Source organism: Triticum urartu, chromosome 7 (assembly GCF_003073215.2).
Source record: "Triticum urartu cultivar G1812 chromosome 7, Tu2.1, whole genome shotgun sequence".
NCBI classification, from domain to species: domain Eukaryota; kingdom Viridiplantae; phylum Streptophyta; class Magnoliopsida; order Poales; family Poaceae; genus Triticum; species Triticum urartu.
In genome coordinates this window covers 184,490,787-184,503,895 of record NC_053028.1, presented here as the reverse complement: position 1 = coordinate 184,503,895, position 13,109 = coordinate 184,490,787, and the positions used below count along the sequence as shown (strand labels likewise).

At 45.6% G+C, this 13,109-nt stretch overlaps 2 protein-coding genes across 6 annotated transcripts; one reads left to right on the top strand and one right to left on the bottom strand.

The window, feature by feature from the left end:
* The first annotated feature begins 1,041 nt into the window (after positions 1-1,041).
* On the top strand, positions 1,042-7,594 carry LOC125518865 (formin-binding protein 4). Of its 4 annotated transcripts, none has more exons than XR_007288158.1 (10): positions 1,042-1,311; positions 2,621-2,701; positions 3,181-3,302; positions 3,642-4,258; positions 4,360-5,552; positions 5,635-5,714; positions 6,044-6,088; positions 6,171-6,266; positions 6,355-6,428; positions 6,815-6,892. XR_007288158.1 is itself a non-coding variant. In XM_048683738.1 (10 exons), exons 1-10 carry the CDS (start codon positions 1,224-1,226, stop codon positions 7,205-7,207), a joined length of 2,571 nt encoding a protein of 856 aa, XP_048539695.1. In that variant the 5' UTR covers positions 1,045-1,223; the 3' UTR covers positions 7,208-7,594. The 4 variants fall into 4 exon arrangements, 3 of the variants coding, with proteins under 3 accessions (XP_048539695.1, XP_048539696.1, XP_048539697.1); XM_048683738.1 differs by lacking the exon at positions 6,044-6,088 and adding an exon at positions 7,124-7,594 and having other exon boundaries at positions 1,045-1,311; positions 6,815-6,950; XM_048683739.1 differs by lacking the exon at positions 6,044-6,088 and adding an exon at positions 7,124-7,594 and having other exon boundaries at positions 1,057-1,311; positions 2,621-2,975; positions 6,815-6,950.
* A 296-nt stretch (positions 7,595-7,890) lies between these two features.
* On the bottom strand, positions 7,891-10,333 carry LOC125518866. 2 transcript variants are annotated; one of them, XM_048683741.1, is made up of 5 exons: positions 10,005-10,332; positions 9,777-9,925; positions 9,499-9,660; positions 9,027-9,142; positions 7,891-8,277 (listed from the first exon to the last, which is right to left on the bottom strand). In XM_048683741.1, exons 1-5 carry the CDS (start codon positions 10,165-10,167, stop codon positions 8,259-8,261), a joined length of 609 nt encoding a protein of 202 aa, XP_048539698.1. In that variant the 5' UTR covers positions 10,168-10,332; the 3' UTR covers positions 7,891-8,258. The 2 variants fall into 2 exon arrangements, with proteins under 2 accessions (XP_048539698.1, XP_048539699.1); XM_048683742.1 differs by lacking the exon at positions 9,027-9,142 and having other exon boundaries at positions 10,005-10,333.
* Between the last annotated feature and the right edge of the window lie 2,776 nt (positions 10,334-13,109).

Here is a 13,109-nt window from a genome sequence, read left to right as displayed (position 1 = left end):
AAACCAACGCCCGCGTCAACATCAAGAATTAATCGCTCGTAATCTCCTCGTGGGATCAAAAGGGAATCGGCTGGAGAAGTAGAAGTGGATTTTCGCGTACTTGTACATGAAGATATGGCGCGGTTGCTGATGCTCTGCTTGCAGAGGAAGTAGGAGTCGAGGAAGTGGTGGTAGTGGGCAGTGCCGGCCATGGAGCCCGGCTTCACCCGGAAGAACCTTGAACGCCACCTTGACGTACCGCTCCTCACCCTCCTTCATGGCCGTCGCGGCCAGCAGGGACGATGACGAGAGCGACGCTGCCGGCGGTGGAGGCGAGCTCTCCCATGTGCTCGCGCACGTGTAACACGGACGTTGTTGCTCCTGAGAGAAGAGTGATGCGTGCGTGCGTGCTCGGGTGGTGCGCCCGAGCACGCCTCTCATATACGCATGCGTGATTTCCAGAAATGTCAAGGGAATTTTCACAAAAGTGTCAGGACGAGGCCAGCATGCCACCAACTGCCCGCTACTGATTAGCTGTGGACTAAATCTTCACGCAGAGTGCAAGTTTAATGATGGATTGATCACCTTTTGTAAATATGTGAACTAAACCATTATCTACATTGCAATCAACCTGTGGTTGAGTTGGTTAGGTGGACAGTGGTATCCCCAATCCATCAGGGTTCAAATCCTGGTGATCGCATTATTCCTGGATTTATTTCAGAATTTCCGGCGATGCGCTTTCAGTGGGAGGAGACGTTCCCGTCGACGAGGAGGCGTCTACGGTGACTTCGTAAATCTCAAGATGATATGCCGGCTCAGTCTCTCGGAGGTGCTCATAGGCGTAGGGTGTGCGTGTGTGCGTTCATAGGGGTGAGTGTATGCGCGTGTATATGAGCGCTTGTGTCTATACTGATGCTAAAAAAAAGTTTGTGGGAATTGCTGTGACTCGAACGCCCAATTTGATTTCCAAATCGAATTTCCCGACCCCGAATTTACCCCGAAAACGATTAGACCGAGACAACCGTGCCCACCCAACCGCGCTTCTCCGCCGAAGCGAAACGCGAGCACGGAGCACGTGCAGAGCACAGCTCCACCGAAGCGCCTTCCACTTCGCCTCTCCTCCTGATTCGCACAGCTTCCCTTTTCGCCGTAAAAACACCCCGACGTCACCCTCCATACCCTAACCCTAGAAAAAGACGTCCATCTCCACCCCGGCGCGCGCCCGACTGCTCGGGGCAGCGGCGATGGGGAGGCGGAAGGAGCGCCGCCTGGCGGCCAAGGCGGCCTCGGGCCGCAGGGTCAAGCTCGACCTCTTCCTCGATCCTTCCCCCGGTGAGTTCTCCGCCCCTGCCCCGGGTTCGGTTTTCCTCCGTGGTCAACCCGCGACTGATGTGCGTTTAGTTGCTGGTTTCATCGCGTCGATTATCTAGCTTGCAATCGGAGCCGGCTTGAATGGAACTCGGTTAGTTTATACTCCTTCCGTCCCAAAATTCTTAGATTAGTCTAGATAGGGATGTATCTAATATTAAAATGTGACTTGATACATCCGTATTTAGACAAATCTAAGACAAGAATTTTGGGACGGATGGAGTATTTCTGAACACTCGGAAGGTTATTTTGTTGCATGGTTCGTGATTGTTTGGCTGCCTGAATCTGTCCATCCTGATTAAGTGGATGCACCTTGAATCACCAGCTCTACCAGTAGAATCTGGACGTGGTAATTGACACATCAGAAGGAGCAGTGAGGCTAGAGCTTATAACAAAAGGAGAAGAAGTGGCTTGCTGGCCTAGGCCGACCTTAAAACTTGTGTGCACTATATAGAGTTTCATTGTCACTTTCAGTTGCATTATTTCACCGTGTGTTAAACAAGTTATTACTGATTCAGGGATATAGGGAATTGCCTGAGTCGGGGAAAAACATGTCCAGTGCAGTTCCTAAATCACACCATATGACCATATGCTGCACTTGTATCAGATTCAGACCATAATCCAAGATGTTTCTACTATAGGAAGATAAGTGTTCAAGGTTATAATGTTAGATTACTGGGGCGAGATCCACCAAAACTACTAGTAAAGATCAATGTGCATTTTTGGAGTTTGAAGTTAGCAGTTCAATATTTTGTTATATGACAAATAACTGAAAAGGAGCACGCAATTTCCATTTCAATGATCAGAGATAAAAACTTAAAATATAACCTGAGGAAACAAATAAAATTTGGTAATGAAATTTGTGAATTTGTGCATGTACAGCTATGTCACATCCCTCGTTAGATAAATGCTGCTGCTTAGCCCAAAACAAGGGTTTGGTTATGGAGAGACCTGATGCTTACTGGGTTCTGCATTTGCTCTACATTGCCCCAACTGAATCAACAGAGGTGATGTATGACATCACCTCATGCGATATTTCCAGTTCTGGTAAAAAAAATGGAATCAAGGAAGGATGGTTAACAATTCTTTTGGAACCCACTCCTTATAATTGTAGAGATTTAATGCTCAGCTATTTGTTGCACTTTTGAATGCCCAAGATTATGAGTAGCAACATATGATTACAGTAGTATAACTACCGAGCATAAAATGCGACTCCAAATATCCAATAGACCTTGAACAAGCTGACTGCTGATACTTCAAACTTGCATTGCAGGGGAGGCATCTATGAAAGAGGGAGTAGGAGAGGAAAACCGTGGGCAGCAAACTGGTGTTCCCACTTCACCATCTTCGTCAGGTGGGTTCAATCAATTTCCTTCCAAGGGATATGTAAAGACGGCACATGCCTATGGAATGTAAATTTGGTGGAAATTTGGAATTTTCTTCAAGCATGTGTATGCTCCAAATTTCTGGTTTGAGGCACATGTAGGGTTCCCGGCCTGCAAGGAACATTAAGTAAATTCTTCAGATCAGGCTGCCACTGTCAAAACTGGGTGTGTTCCTTCCGGTAATTTCTCTTTTGGCAGCATCTGAGCGTGGGGATTTCAGGATGATTGTTGCCTCCTCGGTTCGTATGTCTCTTTTCTTTATATTGTAGCTCCTAACCTGGTTTTTTAATTATTGCTGGGCCGCCATGGTGCATTTTAAAGTAATTTTAACGAACTTGTTCTACTTTTATACCTGAGTCGATCCTCACATATACTTCAGAAAATACTGCAATATAGATTGTGTCACATGAAAGCTTTTGCGTTTTTAATGATGAATTTATTTTTTCAGATAAGAAGGAAAATCCTCTAGCGTTGCTTGGGCAATATAGTGATGATGAAGAAGAGGATGAAGTAGCAACAGATCAACCCATTGGTGAAACTAAGGGGAGCCCAACTGATGCAAGTGCTGAGGTAATTGAATCTCCTATTTATTCTCTTGTACCCTATAAGACCAAACAGGTTGAGGTTGAACTTTCTTATGCAAGACCAAACAGGTTGAACTTTGTTGTGCTAACCATTTAATCTGAAGATTCTTGTATATTGTATTGTAAGCCCCAAATATGCTGAACCCATTTTGATATATTAGCTGAAGCCTCCAAATAGTTCATGATTTGTATTCTGTAGATTGGAAGGATTAAGCACCCGTATGATTCTCTTTCAAGTATAGTATCTTTTCTTAGAGAGAAGCTTATTCAGATAAGAAGTTTGAGCTCCGGTCGTCTTACGATGAAATTTGTTCGCTTGTTTCAGGTTATTCATGATCAGGGTGATATAACTGGGGATAACGGCAATGCAGATAGTGAACTGCCTGCTTCTGTTAGTGTTCAGCAGGAGGTATCTCAAGCTGATGATGTCAAAATTATCACAGAAACCGTTGCTCAGGAATTTACTGTTGCCCCTGATCCAACTCTGGAAAATGAGTGTGTGACAGCAACGGAAGCTGTCCCAGATTCATCTGGCATGCAAATTGTTGGTGACATTGGTGGGAATTGGAAGGCTATAATGCATGAACAGAGTAATCAGTGCTACTACTGGAACACAGTTACAGGAGAAACTTCTTGGGAGATTCCTAATGGATTAGCTTCAGTAGTTGCTGCCGATGGAATCACTTCTGCATCTGTGCCTACTCATATGGGGTACTCTGTCGAAGCTCAAGCACATGTCCTTCCCCACAGTAATGTCGAAGCATATCCTAGTGACGTGTCTGTTGGAAATGGCACAGCAACCTATACTGCTATGGGAACTTATACTCATGATCCTTATGCTTACACTGGAGCCGTTGCTAGTCATGAGACAGTGGACATTGACCCCTTGCAGCTTGCAAAATATGGTGAGGATTTACTGCAAAGACTGAAGCTGCTGGAAAGGTGCTTGTTATTTTTATCATCCTTTTGCCATTTCAGTTTACCCTTTTCAACCATTCCTCTACACAGAACTGCGTAACTAATTTTTCCATGTCATCATGCAGGCCACATGTTGCCATTGACAGTCTTGAGTTGATAAAAAGAGAAATTGAGATACGAATAGCAGACTGTAATGCCCTCTCCTCGTATGGATCTTCTTTACTTCCGTTGTGGTTGCATGCTGAGGTGCACCTTAAGCAACTAGAACTTTCAGTTTCCAAGTTTGAAGCTAGCTACACCACCAAACATGGATATCGGGAGACAGTGGATGCAGGACACAAAGCACCTAATGAAGCTGAAGTTATGGCACCCTCTGAGGGTGAGCATTTGAAGGTTGATGTTAGCACTCTGGGAATAAGTACTGGCGATGAAAATATTAAGGTTGAGGAACCATGTACAACATCATCTGTTCAGAACTCACAAGGTGTGGCAGCAGCTATTTTAAGAGTTGAATCAGATAGTGATGAAGATATGGACGTGGAAATGGAGGTCGATGAAGAAGGTGTTGAAGAGCAGGGCGGTTCCACTTCTATGGCAAATAAGGAGCATCCTTCATCAGAGCAAGTGCGATCACCAGCTTTGTCATCATTGGAGGATTCTGCTCCTCCCCCACAGGATAATGACATTCCTCCACCACCACCACCAGAAGAGGAATGGATTCCACCTCCACCACCTGAGAATGAACCAGCTCCTCCACCTCCTCCTGAGCCTGAAGAGCCCGCTGTGTCATTTGTTAATGCTGATACACTTCCTCAGCCATATGGAGATCAAGCAAACTTGGGTTATACGCTTCCAGGAATGGAGTACTATCCTGCTGCTGGTACAGATGGCACCAATGCCAACTACTATATGCAAGCAAGCGATTCTCATATTCTTCAATCACAGCAGCATTCTTACTATGCACCATTGTCTGCAAGTGGCGTATCTATTCCTGTTGAGACCACATCCATCCCCCCAGTACCAGGTTCTTATTATAGCTATCCTTCCGTCACTATGGCTGCCACTGAAGTAGCGGCTGAATCTTCTGGATACTATGCTTCATCAACCTCTGCCATTTCTAGTGGTGAATTAGATAACAAAACAAGCTCGGCCTCCCTTGTTGCAAATAGTAATGTGAATACTGTGGAGTCTGATAAAGTGATATCCAAGGAGCCCACAGTTGCGTCTTTGAGCCAATCAGTAGGAGCAGTATCTTCAGGACCAACAGTACATGGAAGTTCTACTCAAGCTTCTACTAGCTCCACTAATCAGACTAAAGGTAGTTTTATTATTCTTTGCAAGGACACTTCATCTTACTAGCTTATAGTTGTTTTAGTTTTGACATTTGCACTGATTTGCAGTTCCTCGTACTAAGAAGCGACCTGTTGCTGTTGCATCATCACTGAGATCTAATAAGAAGGTCTCAAGTCTGGTGGATAAGGTATCTCTCCGACCTCCCAAAGCTGCTGTTAAAATAGTGACCATTTATGCTCTCTCCTACCCTACCAATCCACTGCCCCCAAGTGTGGTGTCCTGACATTAATGAAGAAATTTAACACTCTGCATGATTTGCATTACTGCTAATTGTGTGTACTTAGTCGTTGAGACATACTCTTGGTTATGTCATTAACAAGAGAGCACACTGTTCTTGGCCAGTTTATTTTGTTGTGCACAATATAGGTCGTCCAGAAAAAAACAACTCATGCAAGTGGGAGTGTGACAGTGTTTCCTGACTATTTTGTCTCATGTTTATCATTTCTTATTTTAAAGGCAGAGCAATCTGTTTACATGGTAATTGGTAAGGCTTAAGACAAGGTGAGTGTTGATGTATAATGATTGTTTCCTTATTAATCTACCTTTGCTAAAGCAACCTTTTTTTTTTATTTCACTATTACAGTGGAAAGCTGCAAAGGAGGAGCTTCGTGATGAAGAGGAAGAGGAGCCTGAAGATGCTTTGGAGTACCTAGAAAGGAAACGCCGGAAGGAAATAGATGTAACTCTTTTCATCTCTCTTGAGAACATATACGCCATGACAAATGCTTCTGAAGTCTTTTGGATTTGATCTGTTTCGTTAATTTCAGGGGTGGCGTAAGCAACAAATAGCTAGTGGAGAAGCCAAGGAAAATGCTAATTTTGTTCCCCTTGGTGGTGACTGGTATTGTTCCTTCACCATATGCCGTTTGACTTGAATAACTTGATACTTCGTATTTACAACAAGGTATTACTCCATCTGATCCATATTAATTGTTGCTGGTTTAGTACAAAGTTGTACTAAATCAGCGACAATTAATATGGATCGGAGGGAGTACTGGCCTCTGGCATATTTTCCTCTTTCTCAAATTTATCATTTCTGAGTCTTAACTTACAAATAATATGGATTGTATAACTTGCTTATAGACTTCTCTACAGCATTGATTGTGGTGGACCATGTCATTTCTAGGATTACAAATGTTATGTACCTACATTTAATCTTTTGTTAGATTTACTGGGGTTCTTGTTTGTAACTCTAGCTCAACTTGCTAATCTTCATCATTTTTGTAGGCGTGACCGTGTAAAACGCAAAAGAGCTGAAGCAAAGAAGGAAGCAAAGACTGAACCTATTCGTGCAGCTGCCGAACAACACAAAGGGGAGCCTGATCTCTCAGAGCTCTCCAAGGGTCTTCCTTCTGGGTGGCAGGTTAGTATTTTACCTGGTTCCATACACTTGATTTTTTTTTTGCTATACTAGCTAAAACATCCAGACTGAATGCTGCATCTCAGTTTCCAATAAATACATGTTTCTTGCTGACAATCTAATTCAAAGTATAGCTATGATTTTTTTTAAAGCAACCTGTTCTTTGCTCCTCGCAGGCATACATAGACGAGTCTACGAAGCAAGTGTACTATGGGAACAACCTCACTTCCGAGACGACTTGGGATCGGCCTAGCAAATAAAGATTGGATTAGTTGAAGATGGTCTAGTTTTGCTCTGTAGATATCCCGGTACCTCGATATATACGTTGCCTGTCTTGAATGGAACGGATATGACAGTCACGCCCCGAGAAGCAACCGGTTTCTGATGTTACCTTGGTTTTGAGGCTGTATTGTTTCTTCTATTTTCCACTGGGAGATCGTAGTGGGGAGGAGAGTTCGTTTTGGTATAGAGGCACCCTTGTAAGTGTGGCAACTTGAGATCGAATTAATGAAGCAAAATCTACTAGTTAGTTGCTGACCAAGGAAAAATGTGCCTTGTTAAGTGGTGGGAGTCTTCACCTGGATCTGACATCGTTTGCTTTCAAAACAATGTCAACTATATTCAATTTTAGGTTGTGCTAAATACTAGAGACTTCTCCAATTATTTTCATAATTTGAAAGATGATTTTAAAGTTTTATTTTCATACTTACAATATTCAAAACTTAAAAAGGCCCTCATACGCCATTTGCTGGATTTCGTTTACATCATGTGATCTAAGTTATCTGTTATTAACCCAAGGCAATTGACGTGGGGGTCAGGTGCACATGACATGATGCACTCTCCAGTACCACCCATAAAGCAATGGTGTCATCCAAATATGCAATCACAAAAGAAAGTAGAACAGAAGCTAGTGTTTCCCAAAGGGAGAGTGTAACACTGCCAGGATGTGCAAAATCTCCTGTAATTTTATTCAGATGCAAGAATATCAGCTCCTCAATGTACATAGAACTTCAATAAACTGACCAATAGGAAGGCTGAAACATCAGGCTTCCATGCCCGCGGATGCTTTGAACTGTCTGCATAAGCAAATCAAATTAACTAAGGCAAATGTTTATCCCATAGTACAGAGCCGCTTATGGCGCTTTACAAGTTTCGCAGCCAGGTTTGCAACAACTAAGTTTGGCTCTTTCAGCCACTGAGGCAGTCTCGCTGTCTAGGTTGAGAATCCCGACGTGCTTTTCTTGATCACAGCAGAGCAGAACTCTGCCCCAGTCAGCGCTAGCAACCAAAAGGAAAGCATGGGTTTTCACCTCAAGAAGCCCCACAACACCTACATATTTCATGAAGCAAAAAGAGTGTTATCACAAGACAAGAAACATAACAGCACATTATTTTGGTAAGAATATGAACTCGCACAAGAAATAGGAAGGCTGGATCTATCTACAAAGAGGAGAAGAGAAGAAGGAAGGCTGGATCTATCTACACCTAAGTTCTGGCGAATAAATTGGTCGCCACACACTACAAGTCTTGGTAAAAGCATATGTGTGAGATGTGGATTATGTTAGGAACCAAACATCTATCACAAAAAAAAAGGTTAGGTTAACCTAAGTGGAGTATGGCAATGTGTGGCAATGGAGCAATCAGGATTTGGAGTTCTACTTATACGTTCAAGCAAGTGAAACACCATTTTAGTATTTAATGCACAAGAATGACGTGCTAGGTATCAGCTGCCTAGCATCTCACCTTTTCACTCGTGGAGGATAGATACAAACTAAAGAAGTTACCAAATGGGCCAAACTTGCTCGCTCCAAATTTCAGTGAACAAAGGACAGGAGCCCTGCCAAGTAACAAAATCCTGTACATACTGAAAAATCTCTATCTACCTTTTGCTAAGATAGTAGTAACCGTGCGCTTACAGATTTTCTACAACTACATTCTCTGTAGGTTGTCCATCTAAAAGAAAAGATGTAAGTGCACATGTAATTTGCAGCAATCTGATTTTCGAAGGAAACACGACACCAACAAACTCGGCAACAGAACATCATTAATAAAACAGTATCAGGCATGGAAGAATCATACTTTTTATATCGTTTCTTAGAACCGCATGGGCAGAGAGCATTCCTACTTATCTGACCACTCTTTTCCAGATTAGCTCTTCCAAGGTCAAAGGCTGTATTACCCATTAGATTTTGCACCTAGAAAGGTGATACAATCCAGCATTAAACATTAGGCATATCAAACATCAGCACATAACTGTTGCTTCAAAAATGAGGAAAGAAATCACCATATCCTGTATTGACCTAATCATTCACATTATGATGGCTAAACTGGGCTACTTATCTTTAGCTGATCCTCTTACATTGATATTCTCTAAAAAAATGGTTAGCATATTATTACTTCTTAATACTCTCTCCCCTGTCCTACCCACCCCACACCCCCATGTTTCATTATTTTTATACCGTCACATGTAATTCATCCACTCTTCAATGACCAGCGAAACAAAAGGATTAGCACCCCTATCCGACAGTTACAACTGTTAGACCGGAGTTACCTCAGTAAATGTCTTTGGCACTGGCTTTCCTTCTTCTTTGAGTTTTTCAATCTTCTTTTGGGCATCTTTAGCCCATGTGTACTTGGCCAGTATGTGCTCCACATCAGCAATTGTGCAGTTGCAATGCTTGGTGGCACTAATTTTGTCACTGGTTTTGAGCTTCTGCAGAACAAAGAGCAGCACAGACAACACAATGAACCAACCCGCCACGCCGCACTAGCAAAGCATGCTGTATGTACCATAAGAAATGACATCCGCTCTATGATCATTGAATATACCTCGCCGGTTGGGTCGATGGTGGCGAGGTAGCGGAGAACGGCGGCGTGCTTCTCGCAGGCGGCTACGACGGTGGCCTCGCTGCATCTCCCTGACACGAAGTTCTTGAAAGTTCCCACCTTCCTCGCCATCTCCATCGAATCCGCGAACACTGCAAATCCGGAGGGCCCGAATCAGACCACCCACTGTACCAAGAGAGGAGGAACCGGACATCTCGGACGACTACTTACTGTTGAGATTGAAGGATTCAGACGGGGGGAAGGGTGAGTCGGCGGCCTTCTTGCCGGTGAAGGTGTCCTTGATCTTGTTGATCCACCCGAGGGAGGCGAGATGTGGGGTTGAGGAGATGCCTCGAGATGCCGTTAGGAGGCGGAGGACGCGGCGGGACGCCATGGGTGGCAGTAGCGGGGCACTCGTGTCTCCGGCGAGCCGCCGACGGCGAGGTGCGGTGGGATCCTCGGTTGGGTTTACGGCGGCTGGGCCGAGATAGGTGGGAGAGGGGAAGAGGTACGGGATGGGCCGTTAGAAGGAAGAAGGTTTTTTTGTTTTTGTTTTTGGAGACAGGAAGGAAGAAGGTGAGTGAGCGCACACACACGGACCCTTTAGCAGCCCATGTGATTTTACCTCAGATGGGCTTACAACAACTTTAAGAATCTTTAGTCGCCCTTGTCTCAAAAACAACAACAACAACAACAACAACAACAACAACAAACAGAGCTCATATTTGAAGGTTGAGATACTGTTCATTTTTAAAAAAGAGAGGCTGTTATAACTCTAAACTCAACCGACGTGGCGGGAATGTACTTTCAAATCCTTCCTCTTTCCTGCCAATGGAGTATACTCCCGCATACGCGTTTTCGACTGAGAAACACACCCATTAATACCCCTTCTCGACCCATTGCCATCCATTTTTCATGTCGCCGGAGTAGTTTCTCAGAGAGAATTTTCGCTGCCCACGCCTTCCCCTGCCGCACACCATTATCGTATATAAAACGCTTGCCGCGAGGCATCTAGAGACACTCGTCACATCTCCAGCTCCTTCCGTCCACCGCCACTATGCCGCCTCGCAATCCACTTAGCCTTAGGTAATTGTCATGGCTCCGTCGGGTTCCAACTGAGGTGGAGCTATGGAACTAGTAGGGGACGACTGCCTTCGAAGCCCTCTTCATGGCCACGACTGCCATGGAGGTGGAGGACAACGTTATAGGGGAGGACAACACTAAGATGATGACCCACATCAAATCCCCGAGTCGAAGGACGAGGACCCAGTCCTCCAGCGCATGCTCGCAGAGTCCAGCAACATGACCTCCGCGGAAGTCATCTACCACCATGGCCGTGCCAATGCCGCGCTCTCACAACTAGGGAATCGTGGGATTCCCGTCCTGCCCTAGTCTTTGACAAACAAGCGAGCTTCGCAGAGATCTACACCACCATGACACAAGTGACGGCAAATGGATGTCAAGAAAGAGTGCGCCATCTGGACCACGCCTCCACTAGCGTCACCGTCAAGCAGACAAGGAGGATGCGTGGCAAACATGGCAGCCCACCCTGGTCTACTCAGAATGGTAGGTCAGCTAATGTCGGCAAAGCCGCCGCCCGCGCCTTTGCCCAAGACTCCAAGGCCTCTGCCCGCACCGACAAGTCCAACGCAAGCTAGATTATATTTCAAGTATCTTGTATGGTAGTGTATGCTCCACATTTTAGGTAGTAAAAAAATGCCGCTACATGTATGTATAATGTCGACAAGCTACAACTTTTGCCCTTGTATATGAACTTAACTGGTTTGCACTGTTGTTAAATTTGTTCGATGTTGATCCGGCCAAAGTCTGTGCTGGATGAAGTAGAATTTTTGAATGCATGTGACAAAAATTGTGGAGGCTGTGGTTTGGACAATCTGAATTTGCGCACAAGCTTGGCAGCCAATCGGCTAGCATTTTTTTTTTCTGCAGGGCTGCTAGCGTTGCTCTTAGCTTGACGGCGATGAGAGGCGTGTGTCGGTGTGTGGCGCGGTGCTACCTTATACTTATGAAATTCCTTGGCCTTTCTACTGCAAAGAGAAAAGAAGATGAATTATTGTACCTTCAACCACATAACACATTTTATAACTTCTTATAAACCGCAAGAAAACATGTCACTTAGGAAAAATATGCACGAACGCTTGAAAACCCCAGAATGTTCATAACAATAGCCAAAAGCCTAGAAGCAAGAATGTTCCTGCAGTGCACCGAAAAAGGACGACACACATTCATGCGAGCAGAAACAAGAGAATTACTACTACTACTACATAATTTGATTGATCATGTTGCTTCCTGCCTGCCCGGGCTAAATTAAACCATACACAGAGCCTACGGTTGATAGATGCATTCCACAGCGACGGAGAACACGTACGGAACGTCGTTGAAAAACATTCATCCACATATGACCATACAACACAGACAACATATTGTCATGTCCTTCGTCGTCTATACTGCTTTCTAGCGACACGTATGGAGCGGGGGAGAAGAAGCAGGGAGGCCCTTAGTACTAAATAACTACTACTAGTAGTAGTGCTGACGGGGAAGGGTCGCTCTAGCGGCGCAGCCCGTCCCTCTGCCTCGCGTCGGCGAGCAACTCCAGAAACTCGCCACACATGGCCTCCTGACGCTGCTGCTCTTTCTTGGCCTTACCGGCCTGCGCCCTGAGGCGCTTCCGGTCGGCCCCCAGGCCCTTCCTCGTGTAGGCTTCTTCGGCCGGCACCGGCGCCCGCCGGTTGCCGGCGCGCTTGCCGCGCTCGCGGGACGCCGCGGCGATCTGGTCCTGCACCCGGCCGCGCTTCGCCGCGATGCATGACGACGTTCTGATATAGTCGTCGAGGATGTACTCGATGTCGTCCGAATCCAGCGCCTCGCTGGTCCCGACGATCCGTAGAACATCCTCCGTCGCCTTCGTGCCGCGCGAGGCGTTCGCGCGCCCAGCCCCCGACGCCGCCATTGTCCGTTCGTGGAGTAGCTTTGTAAAAAATGTTGCTGGAACGATCTTGTCAACTGCGAACGATCGGCCAGAGGAGGAGGGGAGGCCAGTGTTAAGTAGGGAGGAGATCGAGAGGCGAAGTGGGAACGGCATTTTGGAAGGGGCGTGAGCGTGAATGGGGGTAGCTTAGCGGTTACACTGTAACCGTTACGGATTCACGTAGAGATGGGCACCGTGGTGTTGGCAACTGCCGGATGCGAAGAGGCGTTCGTGCGCGCGGTTGATTCCTGCCCAGTTTGGGCCATGAGCACACGAAACGACGACATGCATGGGGGAGAGACGAGCGATGCAGCCGGGGAGAGAGGGGCGACGCATCCTTGGGGGCT

Coding starts and splice junctions, on each gene's coding strand:
- LOC125518865 (XM_048683738.1), top strand. CDS start 1,224: ATGGGGAGGCGGAAGGAGCGCCGCCTGGCGGCCAAGGCGGCCTCGGGC. Junction 6,267..6,354: donor AACGCCGGAAGGAAATAGAT/GTAACTCTTTTC, acceptor CGTTAATTTCAG/GGGTGGCGTAAGCAACAAAT. Junction 6,951..7,123: donor GTCTTCCTTCTGGGTGGCAG/GTTAGTATTTTA, acceptor TGCTCCTCGCAG/GCATACATAGACGAGTCTAC.
- LOC125518866 (XM_048683741.1), bottom strand. CDS start 10,167: ATGGCGTCCCGCCGCGTCCTCCGCCTCCTAACGGCATCTCGAGGCATC. Junction 9,926..10,004: donor TGAATCCTTCAATCTCAACA/GTAAGTAGTCGT, acceptor CCGGATTTGCAG/TGTTCGCGGATTCGATGGAG. Junction 9,661..9,776: donor CCATCGACCCAACCGGCGAG/GTATATTCAATG, acceptor TTTGTTCTGCAG/AAGCTCAAAACCAGTGACAA.